At 45.3% G+C, this 14293-nt stretch overlaps 1 protein-coding gene across 6 annotated transcripts in view; it reads left to right on the forward strand.

The window, feature by feature from the left end:
• Positions 1 to 14293, forward strand: part of RUSC2 (RUN and SH3 domain containing 2) — a 132143-nt gene that overhangs the window by 113926 nt on the left and 3924 nt on the right. For all 6 annotated transcript variants that reach the window (XM_073680392.1, XM_073680391.1, XM_073680389.1 and 3 more), the window contains one exon: positions 8827 to 8982. In XM_073680392.1, the coding sequence (XP_073536493.1) occupies positions 8827 to 8982 (156 nt within the window). The remainder of the gene's footprint in view (positions 1 to 8826; positions 8983 to 14293) is intronic.

Consider the following 14293-nt stretch of genomic DNA (forward strand, 5'->3'; position numbering starts at 1 on the left):
GGTGTCAGTATGATAGACACGCATCTTTGGTTTCTGAGAGGGATTACGGGAAGTACCGCTCGCCCGACACTTACAGAAACTGCAAGATGTCAGTGAATAGTAAAGTTGTTACAGGACTGGTTGACACTGCGGGGTCCCTGAAAAGATCCAGATCAGGGATCCTGGAGGTCGTCAGATCCTTCTACTCGCACCTCTTGGGGAAGAGGGATCTGGATTGGGATGAGATGTCGGCTTTTCTGGCAGAAGCCGTCCCCGAACCAGGGGTAGACCCCTCTCTTGGCGTTTTGACAGAGATGATCAGGGAAGAGGAAGTTAAGTTGGCGATTGAAGGGCTTGCCCTAAAGAAATCTCCCGGTCCAGATGGCTTAACATCTGAATTCTATAAGACCTTTAAGGACGCCTTGGTTCCCCTCTTGACTGAGGTATTCAATGAGTGTCTTTCCTCGGGCACTCTGCCAAAGTCAATGAGGAGGTCTGCCCTGATCATCTTGTCAAAGGGTAAGGACCCATCTTGCATTGAGAACTGGCGTCCCATAGCGCTTCTCAATGCAGACAGGAAGGTTTTGGCAAAGGTGCTGTGTAATCGGCTGGTGAAATTTGCACCCCAGCTCCTTTCGGGGGCCCAGCATTGCTCTGTTCCGGGCCGCAGTACAATTAGTGCTGTACTCTGTGTCCGAGAGGCGGTGGAGCAGGGTAGGGCTGGTCACTGGAAGGGGTACATGCTGTCATTGGACCAGGCAAAAGCGTTTGATCGGGTTAATCATGAGTACCTCTGGTCTGTCCTTCTGAGGTATGGCCTGCCGGGGGGGTTTGTTGATTGGCTTAAGACCTTGTACGCTGGGGCAGAGAGTTTCCCTCTTGTGAACGGTTGGATTGGCAGCTCTTTTGAGGTTGGGTGTGGTGTTCGCCAGGGTTGTCCCTTGAGCCCACTACTGTACGTGTTTGCGATTGACCCACTTCTTAGGAGGGTGGAGCGTGGACCGTTGGCTGGGATCGGGATGGACCGGGCAGCACCGGAAGCCACTCTGAGAGTGGTGGCGTATGCCGATGACGTCACCGTTTTTGTTTCCTCTGATGGGGAGGCAGAATGGCTGATGTCAGAGGTAAATCGCTACTCGGAGGCATCCGGGTCTAAGATCAACCGGGATAAGTGTGAGAGTCTCTGGCTGGGAGGAGGAGATCCTGGTTTTGATCTCCCGGACACCCTTCCAGGACCCAAAGTCTCTGCAAAAGTTCTTGGCATCGAATTTGGCCAGGGGGATTACCCCAAACAAAATTGGGACAGCAGGCTAGAGATCGCCACTCAGAAGGTGAACCAATGGAAGGGTTGGTCTTTGACCCTAAGGGAAAGGGTAAACCTGATCAAAACTTACCTGCTCCCTTTGCTGATCTATTTGGGCAGTGTGTGCATCTTGCCAGAGCCTCTCTGGACTCGGGTCTACAGTTTGTTCTTCCAACTGTTATGGGGGAATAGACTGAACCTGGTCAAGAGGGAGGTTACTTACCGTACGAGGAGACTAGGAGGGTTGGGTATGGTCAACCCTGTGGTATTCCTTGTGAATACCTTCATTAAGATCAATATTGCAAACCTCTGGAAAGAGAGGGCTCCTCCGTGGGTATTCTCCTGTAAGGGATGGTTTCAGCCTTTCTTCCAGGAATGGGAGACAGGAGGGCAAGTGAAGGATCTCCGCACACCGCATGGACATCTCCCGGCTTACGCTACCGTGGTTCTGAAGGTAATTCGCCGGTGGGGTCTGGGAATGTGGAAGGTCAGGACTCTGCCAAGGAAGCTCCTTGACAAAAGGGTTCTGTTGACCCATTTTCAGAGGCCTCTGGCACTCAGGGATTGCCCAAGTCGGGATCTTGGTGTGGGTCTGTATCATTTGAATTCTATCAGGATCCCCTCGAAGTTTTGGGACTTGGCGCTGCTTCCATGGGAAACTGTGTGTGAGGGACAATCTGAAGTGTAGGAGCTCTGAGGACAGGAACTGTCCTCGGGAGCATTGTGGTACCATGCTTGAAAGCATGGACCACTTCCTGCTTCATTGTCCCTTTAACACAGAGGTGTACAACAGGGTGGGCGCCTCCATTGGCTGGCCCCGGCTGGCCGGTCTCTCTTATGCGGAATGGGCCTATGGAGCATTCGGGGACCTGGGTGGTCGGGACCACTGCACCTTATTTCTAGTTAACGCAGTGGTTAGGTATCACACGTGGAACGCACGGTGCTTAGTATCGACGCAGCGGAAAATCCTCCCAGTGGACGATGTGTTTAGGACCATACTCGGTGACCTGGTGAAGGTGCATTCTCTGGAGTATGAGAGACTGGGTACACGGAGGGCCGCTCTCCTCTGGAGGGGCTTTTCTTTTAGTGTGCCCTAGTCTGGTCATCTCCTCTCCTGGTGGTGGGCTGCTGCTGACACCATAGATTTTTGTTTTTGATCAGTAGACAGTGATGTAGGGCTGCAGGCGCCGAACTTGGGCTTTGTCAGTTGTGGTTATTGTATTGTTTGTTATTGTATATATTGTATATTTGGGTTTGGGTGCAGGTGTTAGGTTGGGTGGAGGGAAAAGGGGGGAAGTGGGTTCATCTTGTGGGACCCTGGTTATTTGGGTGAATAACTGGCACTGCCTGATCTGTCCTATGGACATTGGACATGGACTGAGGCATGAGGCGCGGGACCAGCTCTCAGGTCAGTGCCGGGGAGGGACTGGTGGGCTCGAGTGTGGGGTGTTTTGTTTTATCTTGTACAGTACAGACCAAAAGTTTGGACACACCTTCTCATTTAAAGATTTTTCTGTATTTTCATGACTTTGAAAATTGTACATTCACACTGAAGGCATCAAAACTATGAATTAACACATGTGGAATTATAAACTTAACAAAAAAGTGTGAAACAACTGAAAATATGTCTTATATTCTAGGTTATTCAAAGTAGCCACCTTTTGCTTTGATGACTGCTTTGCACACTCTTGGCATTCTCTTGATGAGCTTCAAGAGGTAGTCACCGGAAATGGTCTTCCAACAATCTTGAAGGAGTTCCCAGAGATGCTTAGCACTTGTTGGCCCTTTTGCCTTCACTCTGCAGTCCAGCTCACCCCAAACCATCTCGATTGGATTCAGGTCTGGTGACTGTGGAGCCAGGTCATCTGGCGTAGCACCCCATCACTCTCCTTCTTGGTCAAATAGCCCTTACACAGCCTGGAAGTGTGTTTAGGGTAATTGTCCTGTTGAAAAATAAATAATGGTCCAACTAAACGCAAACCGGATGGAATAGCATGCCGCTGCAAGATGCTGTGGTAGCCATGCTGGTTCAGTATGCCTTCAATTTTGAATAAATCCCCAACAGTGTCACCAGCAAAGCACCCCCACACCATCACACCTCCTCCTCCATGCTTCACGGTGGGAAACAGACATGTAGAGTCCATCTGTTCACCTTTTCTGCGTCGCACAAAGACACGGTGGTTGGAACCAAAGATCTCAAATTTGGACTCATCAGACCAAAGCACAGATTTCCACTGGTTTAGTGTCCATTCCTTGTGTTCTTTAGCCCAAACAAGTCTCTTCTGCTTGTTGCCTGTCCTTAGCAGTGGTTTCCTAGCAGCTATTTTACCATGAAGGCCTGGTGCACAAAGTCTCCTCTTAACAGTTGTTGTAGAGATGTGTCTGCTGCTAGAACTCTGTGTGGCATTGACCTGGTCTCTAATCTGAGCTGCTGTTAACCTGCGATTTCTGAGGCTGGTGACTCGGATAAACTTATCCTCAGAAGCAGAGGTGACTCTTGGTCTTCCTTTCCTGGGGCGGTCCTCATCTGAGCCAGTTTCTTTGTAGCGCTTGATGGTTTTTGCAACTGCACTTGGGGGCACTTTTAAAGTTTGCCCAATTTTTCAGACTGACTGACCTTCATTTCTTAAAGTAATGATGGCCACTCGTTTTTCTTTACTTAGCTGCTTTTTTCTTGCCATAATACAAATTCTAACAGTCTATTCAGTAGGGCTATCAGCTGTGTATCCACCTGACTTCTGAACAACACAACTGATGGTCCCAACCCCATTTATAAGGCAAGAAATCCCACTTATTAAACCTGACAGGGCACACCTGTGAAGTGAAAACCATTTCCGGTGACTACCTCTTGAAGCTCATCAAGAGAATGCCAAGAGTGTGCAAAGCAGTCATCAAAGCAAAAGGTGGCTACTTTGAAGAACCTAGAATATAAGACATATTTTCAGTTGTTTCACACTTTTTTGTTAAGTATATAATTCCACATGTGTTAATTCATAGTTTTGATGCCTTCAGTGTGAATGTACAATATTCAAAGTCATGAAAATACAGAAAAATCTTTAAATGAGAAGGTGTGTCCAAACTTTTGGTCTGTACTGTATATATTTGTATAGTTAGTATTTATTTTATTTTATTTTATTTTATTTATTTAAAAAAAAAAAAAAAAAAGAATGTATATATTAGTATGTATATAATTTGTCGGTTATTGTTTATTATATTGTTATTATTTGTTTGGTAACCGGACCAGATGTCATGGTGTAGGTAGTTATTATTGTGTATATATGTATAATATGTGTGTGAGGGGAGAGGGAGCGGCTGGACCAGTTCATTACATTGTTTATTTTCTGGATATTAATTTTGTTATGTTTCTGTTATTATTATTGTTATGTTTTTCATTTTTATAATAAAAGATCTACAGAATGTAACTCAGGATCAGTACAGGATCAGTAATGTAATGTATGTACACAGTGACTGCACCAGCAGAATAGTGAGCGCAGCTCTGGAGTATAATACAGGATGTAACTCAGGATCAGTAATGTAATGTATGTACACAGTAACTGCACCAACAGAATAGTGAGTGCAGCTCTGGAATATAATACAGGATGTAACTCAGGATCAGTAATGTAATGTATGTACACAGTAACTGCACCAACAGAATAGTGAGTGCAGCTCTGGAGTATAATACAGGATGTAACTCAGGATCAGTACAGGATCAGTAATGTAATGTATGTACACAGTAACTGCACCAGCAGAATAGTGAGTGCAGCTCTGGAGTATAATACAGGATGTAACTCAGGATCAGTACAGGATCAGTAATGTAATGTATGTACACAGTGACTGCACCAGCAGAATAGTGAGTGCAGCTCTGGAGTATAATACAGGATGTAACTCAGGATCAGTACAGGATCAGTAATGTAATGTATGTACACAGTAACTGCACCAGCAGAATAGTGAGTGCAGCTCTGGAGTATAATACAGGATGTAACTCAGGATCAGTACAGGATCAGTAATGTAATGTATGTACACAGTGACTGCACCAGCAGAATAGTGAGTGCAGCTCTGGGGTATAATACTGAATGTAACTCCGGATCAGTAATGTAATGTATGTACACAGTGACTCCACCAGCAGAATAGTGAGTGCAGCTCTGGAGTATAATACAGGATGTAACTCAGGATCAGTACAGGATAAGTAATGTAATGTATGTACACAGTGACTCCACCAGCAGAATAGTGAGTACAGCTCTGGAGTATAATACAGGATGTAACTCAGGATCAGTACAGGATAAGTAATGTAATGTATGTACACAGTGGACTGCACCAGCAGACTAGTGAGTGCAGCTCTGGGGTATAATACAGGATGTAACTCAGGATCAGTACAGGATAAGTGATGTAATGTATGTACACAGTGACTGCACCAGCAGAATAGTGAGTGCAGCTCTGGGGTATAATACAGGATGTAACTCAGGATCAGTACAGGATAAGTGATGTAATGTATGTACACAGTGACTGCACAAGCAGAATAGTGAGTGCAGCTCTGGAGTATAATACAGGATGTAACTCAGGATCAGTAATGTAATGTATGTACACAGTGACTGCACCAGCAGAATAGTGAGTGCAGCTCTGGGGTATAATACAGGATGTAACTCAGGATCAGTAATGTAATGTATGTACACAGTGACTGCACCAGCAGAATAGTGAGTGCAGCTCTGGGGTATAATACAGGATGTAAATCAGGATCAGTACAGGATAAGTAATGTAATGTACAGTGTAAACCAGAAGTTTCCATACACTATATAAAAAGACACATATGGTTTTTTTCAATATCTGACATGAAATCAGAATAAACCTTTCCCGTTTTAGGACAATTAGGATTATACCATCATTTTTAATATTTACCAAATGCCAGAATAATGAGAGAGAGAGAATGTTTTATGGCATTTTTATTACTTACTGCAAAGTCAAAAGTTTACATACATTTCATTAGTATTTGGTACCATTGCCCTTAAACTGAATGACTTGGGTCACACGTTTGGGACATCCTTCCACAAGCTTCTCACAATAGTTGGTCGGAATTTGTGCCCATTCCTCCTGACAAAACTGCTGTAACTGATCCAGGTTTGTAGAACGCCTTGCTCGCAGCCTTTTCAGCTTTGCCCATACATTTTCAATAGGATTGAGATCAGGGCTTTGTGATGGCCACTCCAAAACATTGACTTTGTTGTTCTTAAACCACTTTTTTACCATTTTGGCAGTATGGTTTCGGTCATTGTCCATTTGGAAGACCCATTTCCGCCCAAGCTTTAACTTCCTGGCTGATGTCTTGAGATGTTGCTTCAGTATTGCCACATAATCTTCTTTTCACATGATGCCATCTATTTTATGAAGTGCACTAGTCCCTCCTGCTGCAAAGCAAACCCACAACATGATGCTGCCACCCCTGTGTTTCACAGTTGGGATGGTGTTCTTAGGCTTCCAACCTTCTCCCTTTTTCCTCCAAACGTAACTATGGTCATTATGCCCAAAAAGTTCAATTTTAGTTTCATGAGACCACAGGACATGTCTCCAAAAATTAAGGTATGTGTTCCTGTGTGCATTTGCAAACATTAATTTGGCTTTTTTATGTTTCTTTTGGAGTAATGACTTCTTCCTGGCAGAGTGGCCTTTCAGCCCATGTTGATACAGTACTCGTTTCACTGTGATTATTGACACAATCTTACCAGCTTCCACTATCATCTTCATGAGGTCTTTTGCTTTTGTCCTTGGGTTGATATGCACATGTCGGACCAAAGCACGTTCATCTCTGGGACACAGAACCCGTCTCCTTCCTGAGCGGTATGATGGCTGGACATTCCCATCTTGTTTGTACTTGCGTATAATTATTTGTACAGATAAACGAGGCACCTTCAGGTATCTTGAAATTGTACCCAAGGATGAGCCAGACTTGTGCAAGTCCACAATTCTCTTCCTGATATCTTGGCTGATTTCTTTAGACCTCCCCATGATGCTACACAAAGAAGCAGTGTGTTTCAGGTGTGCATTAAAATACATCCACGGGTGTGTCTCTAATTAACTCAGAAGCTTCCAAACACATGACATCATCATATGGGCAGTCCAGAATTGTTTAAAGGCATAGTAATCTTAGAGTATGTAAACTTTTGACTTTGCTGTAAGTAAAAAATGCCTTAAAACATTCTGTCTTGCTCTCACTATTCTGGCATTTGGCACATATTAAACCAAATATTAAAAATTATGGTAATCCTAATTGACCTAAAACGGGAAAGGTTTATTATCATAATTAGAATAGTGAGTGCAGCTCTGGAGTATAATACAGGATGTAACTCAGGATCAGTACAGGATAAGTAATGTAATGTATGTACACAGTGACTGCACCAGCAGAATAGTGAGTGCAGCTCTGGAGTATAATACAGGATGTAAATCAGGATCACAGTACAGGATCAGTAATGTAATTTATGTGCACAGTGACTGCACCAGCAGAATAGTGAGTGCAGCTCTGGAGTATAATACAGGATGTAAATCAGGATCAGTACAGGATCAGTAATGTAATGTATGTACACAGTGACTGCACCAGCAGAATAGTGAGTGCAGCTCTGGGGTATAATACAGGATGTAACTCAGGATCAGTACAGGATCAGTAATGTAATGTATGTACACAGTGACTGCACCAGCAGAATAGTGAGTGCAGCTCTGGAGTATAATACAGGAGGTAACTCAGGATCAGTACAGGATCAGTAATGTAATGTATGTACACAGTGACTGCACCAGCAGAATAGTGAGTGCAGCTCTGGAGTATAATACAGGATGTAACTCAGGATCAGTACAGGATCAGTAATGTAATGTATGTACACAGTGACTGCACCAGCAGAATAGTGAGTGCAGCTCTGGGGTATAATACAGGATGTAACTCAGGATCAGTACAGGATCAGTAATGTAATTTATGTGCACAGTGACTGCACCAGCAGAATAGTGAGTGCAGCTCTGGAGTATAATACAGGATGCAAATCAGGATCAGTACAGGATCAGTAATGTAATGTATGTACACAGTGACTGCACCAGCAGAATAGTGAGTGCAGCTCTGGGGTATAATACAGGATGTAACTCAGGATCAGTACAGGATCAGTAATGTAATGTATGTACACAGTGACTGCACCAGCAGAATAGTGAGTGCAGCTCTGGAGTATAATACAGGAGGTAACTCAGGATCAGTACAGGATCAGTAATGTAATGTATGTACACAGTGACTGCACCAGCAGAATAGTGAGTGCAGCTCTGGAGTATAATACAGGATGTAACTCAGAATCAGTATAAGATTTGTAATGTATTTACTGAGTAGGCTCTGTTAATAAACTACACCACAGTACCAGATCTGCTATAATATTCCCACCAGAAATATTCACGTGTGGATACGTGATACAGACTCTGCAGGTAGAATTTACTTTGAACATTCTTGCAGCAGGCTTTTCCTTCACCCTTGTCTTGCTATAAATGTTTGATGACCCCTGATGTCGCTGCTTCTGTCTCTGCCGCAGGCCGCCCTCCGGCTGGCTGAGCCTCGATAAGTCCGTGTTCCAGATGGTGGCTCAGACGGTGAGCGCAGGAATCTGGGGAGAAGCAACCTCGGAGAAGGAAAGCATCGCAGCGGAAAGAGGAGCCACATCTGTGTCACCTTCTTCCCAAAACCAACAGTAAGTTCAACAGCGGAGCTTCCCTTCCATCATGTCATTTGCAATAACAATAAATAAAATTATACAGGGTGACCGAAAAGTCATAGCTGTCGCAAGTCTTTTCCTTCTCTGGGCTGGTCTTAGTTCTTCATGTGAGTACCCTGGCCAAAGCAGAGTGACTTGTTGGTGGCCCTGCAGGCCACAGTACATGACTTACCTGCAAGATCCCACCCTGCCGTGGGTCCCCCATTAGCTTTCAGATCATTTTTGGGTACAGTTTCCTCTTAAATATCTCCTGACTTGTCATAGAAACAAATAAAAAGATGACAGATGCATTTCTGCTACTTACTTAAATAATATCACCCATTTTGGTATGTAATCTGACAGCAGCATGATATAGGGACAGAGACCCTGATTACAGCGTCACTTAGTTTGTTGGGTGTAACAGTTCTGATAGAATCATAGTTTTCTCTTTTTCAGATCTAGCAGAGCTAAAATGCTGAGCTCTGTTTAAACCCGCCCACACCGCTGATTGGCTGCTATTTGTGTACACTGTACATTGTCAGGAAGCTGCTAATCAGTGATGTGGACGTGGTTGGACCAGGAGGCACGAGACACCTAGTCCTGTAATGATAATGTACTGCTGATAAAACACTGATTGTATTGAAAAGTCAAAACGCAGCCTAGTAAGTGACACATCACTGGAATCAGGATCTCACCCTACATCATACTGCTCTCAGATTACATAGTGAAAAAAAAAAAAAAAAACTGCTGACGGATTCCCTTTAAATGGTTATTTCTCTTCTTCATACATTGATATTGTTCAATAGTGATTGTTATAACAAATTACTTTCTGTTCAAATTTGAAGCTGTTTTTGAGATATTACCACTTTTCTTTTGATTACAGCTTGTTACCTAGGAGACCGACCACCGCTGTCTACCTTGTAAGCACTGTACTGCAGCTGGTGGTAATTAGGTGGTAACAGCGTGCTCCAGAGATCCTGGACGGATTAAAAACATTGATTACTAGCTTGATAGACAGCTTAACATGCGCAGCGCTTACATGCTTTTTGTAGTAGCGGTGGTCGGTCTCCTAGGATACAAGCTGTAAACAGAAGAAAAGTGTTAATATCTCAGCTGAAAATTACAAAATTAGAGAATTACAAAATTGCTTGTTTTTACAACGTTATCCAATTATACTCATCTATGAGATGGCAATAACACTTTAAGCTTTGCTATCGTCATGATAGAATTATTTTAGGCCTCTGCATAGATCCCCTATATGAATCGCATCATTTGTACTCGGCGTCCAGCGGTTGGCAGGCGTCTCTTCCATCTCCATGTTATGACTCACTATAAGCCTCGTCAGTCTCGCTCTGTAGTTATGTTACAGCATTTGTGTGCAGATCACGTCAGCCGTCCCGAAATCTCAGCAGACAGATGCACATTTGCTAACATGTCCGTCCTGATCAATCCTTATATGCGTCCATCACGGATTAGGCCTCTACCTGCTCCTGCTAGTCATTTCTTGTCTCCCAATCCACAGAAATGACATATATACATATAATATATAATATCTACACATACGTATATATATTGTAATGTATAATATATGTATATATATATGTCATATCTGTGTAATGGAAGACAAGAAATGACATATGATATATATAAATGATGAGATATATATACACTACTCAAAAAAATAAAGGGAACACTCAAATAACACATCCTAGATCTGAATGAATGAAATATTCTCATTGAATACTTTGTTCTGTACAAAGTTGAATGTGCTGACAACAAAATCACACAAAAATCATCACTGGAAATCAAATTTATTAACCAATGGAGGCCTGGATTTGGAGTCACCCCCAAAATTAAAGTGGAAAAACACACTACATGCTGATCCAACTTTGATGTAATGTCCTTAAAACAAGTCAAAATGAGGCTCAGTATTGTGTGTGGCCTCCACGTGCCTGTATGACCTCCCTACAACGCCTGGGCACGCTCCTGATGAGGTTGCGGATGGTCTCCTGTGGGATCTCCTCCAGGACCTGGACTAAAGCATCCCCAACTCCTGGACAGTCTGTGGTGCAACGCGACGTTGGTGGATGGAGCGAGACATGATGTCCCAGATGTGCTCAATCGGATTCAGGTTCGGGGAACGGGCGGGCCAGTCCATAGCTTCAATGCCTTTGTAGCACCCTGAGGATTCGGCTGCTACAGGGGTATTACACCTCAAGCCAGAGGTGTGATATTCCACTCCCGGGTAAGGATGGAGTGTGGAACTGAGCTCAGTAGGCTGCATACACTACATACATCCCATTTCCGGGGGACAGATCGACGGTACTCCCACCAGTTTATGTGCAGGTACGACAGCGTCTGTCCCTGGCTGGAGTGGGAGGGGGGTGGAACATCCCAGTAGTGTAGGGGCAGATAGGGGGAGCAGTCTGGGTAATGCTAGGAGCTCATTGGGTGCTGGTCACCTGAGCTCACACATAGAGGGAGTATATAAGGTGGGAACCATCTTAGATCAGGGTCAGACAGGCAGACAGCTACTAGTCAGTCTGTTGTAGAGGGTCAAGCAGTCCTGAAAGAAGAGAGAGAGGAGTCAGAAGGACCCAGAGGGGAAGAAGAGGGAACCCCAAGAGCCCAAATACAAGCAACAGGGTGAAGGGTTGGCACAAGGGTACCGGATCCCAAGCTGGTGGAGGGCACTAATCCTCAGCCAGAGACCGGAGGTTGTGGGCAGGATCTGCCACGACCCCCCACTAAATCCACCAGGAAGGCAGACCAAGTATAGGGTCAGGGAACCCAGAGGAGGTGTACCCACCAAGAGACCCGAGGGAGCCGGACATAGGTGGATCCTTGGTGGGGAAGGCCAGAGAAAAGGAACGTCAGAAAGGGAGCTCAGGATCACGCTCCAGAATTACCTGGGGGTTGGCCGAGTCCAGGACCTGGTGGACGCAGCACGGCTCGGGCGGTCACTCAAGGCCGGAGTGACCAGAACAACAGCAGTAAGTAAACACCCTGAACTGCACAGCCCGACTCTGAGTCTTAATACCATCCTCACTGCACCACCACAACCACCACCCTCTACAACTGACCCCCTGAGGCTATACCCCTCCCGTTGGGGGTTATACTACCAGAAGCTGCACACACACCACCAGCCTCAGTGGACCCTGCTGCAGCGGCGGCCGTATTGACCGCAAATCAACGGGTGGTGTAGTCGACACTAAAGAACATCCAGCAACATCTGTAGGACTGCCACACACTGAGCTTGACACCCTGGGCACGGACCGGGTCACCGCCACTCGGAGACTACAACCCCCATCTGATCCGGATCCGGGTATCCCCCAAACAACACTGGCCCAGGGGGCGCGTCACCTTCATCTTGCAAGAACTGCTGACACACTCCAGCCACATGAGGTCTGGCATTGTCCTGCATTAGGAGGAACCCAGGGCCAACCGCACCAGCATATGGTCTCACAAGGGGTCTGAGGATCTCATCTCGGTACCTAATGGCAGTCAGGCTACCTCTGGCGAGCACATGGAGGGCTGTGCGGCCCTCCAAAGAAATGCCACCCCACACCATTACTGACCCACTGCCAAACCGGTCATGCTGAAGGATGTTGCAGGCAGCAGATCGCTCTCCACGGCGTCTCCAGACTCTGTCACATCTGTCACATGTGCTCAGTGTGAACCTGCTTTCATCTGTGAAGAGCACAGGGCGCCAGTAGCGACTTTGCCAATCCCGGTGTTCTGTGGCAAATGCCAAGCGTCCTGCACGGTGTTGGGCTGTGAGCTCAACCCCCATCTGTGGACGTCGGGCCCTCATACCACCCTCATGGAGTCGGTTTCTAACCATTTGTGCAGACACATGCATATTTGTGGCCTGCTGGAGGTCATTTTGCAGGGCTCTGGCAGTGCTCCTCCTGTTCCTCCTTGCACTAAGGTGGAGGTAGCGGTCCTGCTGCTGGGTTGTTGCCCTCCTACGGCCCCTTCCACATCTCCTGGTGTACTGGCCTGTCTCCTGGTAGCGCCTCCACCCTCTGGACACTACGCTCACAGACACAGCAAACCTTCTTGCCACAGCTCTCATTGATGTGCCATCCTGGATGATCTGCACTACCTGAGCAACTTCTGTGGGTTGTAGAGTCGTCTCATGCTACCATGAGTGTGAAAGCACAACCAACATTCAAAGGTGACGAAAACATCAGCCAGAAAGCATTGGTACTAAGATGTGGTCTGTGGTCCCCACCTGCAGAACCACTCCTTTATTGAGGGTGTCTTGATAATTGCCAATAATTTCCATCTATTGTCTATTCCATTTGCACAACAGCATGTGAAATTGATTTTCAATCAGTGTTGCTTCCTCAGTGGACAGTTTGATTTCACAGAAGTTTGATTTACTTGGAGTTATATTCTGTTGTTTAAGTGTTCCCTTTATTTTTTTGAGCAATGTGTATATACATGTATATTATATGTATGTATAAAATTATCTCTAAACCCAAAGCTAAACATTACAGCTTCTATTTATGATTACATTCACATTCAGCCACAATATAAGTTTTTGGCTGTATGGGTACAATGAGGAGCGGCAATTGGCTACTTTTTTCAGATTGGTGATCATTTAATAGCCTGGGTACACAGGCAGACAGCATTTAATATGCGCACAGAACGATCAGTAATAGATCAGTCAGTGGGAATAGGCTGCCATTGTTTTCAGCAAAAACATGTCCTGTTTACACCGGGTAATGGACTGCCAAGAAGGATGAATCTGTCAGCAGGTTTTTCCTATGTAATCTGAGAGCACCATGATGTAGGGACAGAGACCCTGATTCCAGGGATGTGTCACTTGCTCAGCAGTTTATTGTAGTTTCAATACAATCGGTGTTTTATCAGCAGGAGATTATCACTGCTGGACTATGTGTCTGTGCTAGGCAGTCCAGCTAATCTGTGTAACTCCGCCCCCACCTCTGATTGGCAGCTTATGCACAGTATCTACAGGAAGCTGCCAATCAGTGGTGTGGGTGCAGTTATACACCGCTCAGCATTCTGAACACTGCTACGTCTACTGCAAAGAAAACAGGGATTGTATCAAAACTCCACCAAGCAGCCTAGTAAGTGACACATCGATGGAATCAGGGTATCTGCCTCTACATCATGCTGCTCTCAGGTTACATAGCAAAAACCTGCTGACACTAAAATTCTGCAACTTTTGGCATTGCCATGGATCTCAGGACGGGGGCATGGCGACTGTCATTCATCAAATTCATGACAAGCGGCAGCATGCCAAATCATTTTCACCGCACACAGTAAAGAAAGTAAA

This window comes from Phyllobates terribilis, unplaced genomic scaffold, assembly GCF_046119375.1.
Source record: "Phyllobates terribilis strain yellow unplaced genomic scaffold, ASM4611937v1 Scaffold_1__5_contigs__length_1240528914, whole genome shotgun sequence".
NCBI lineage: Eukaryota > Metazoa > Chordata > Amphibia > Anura > Dendrobatidae > Phyllobates > Phyllobates terribilis.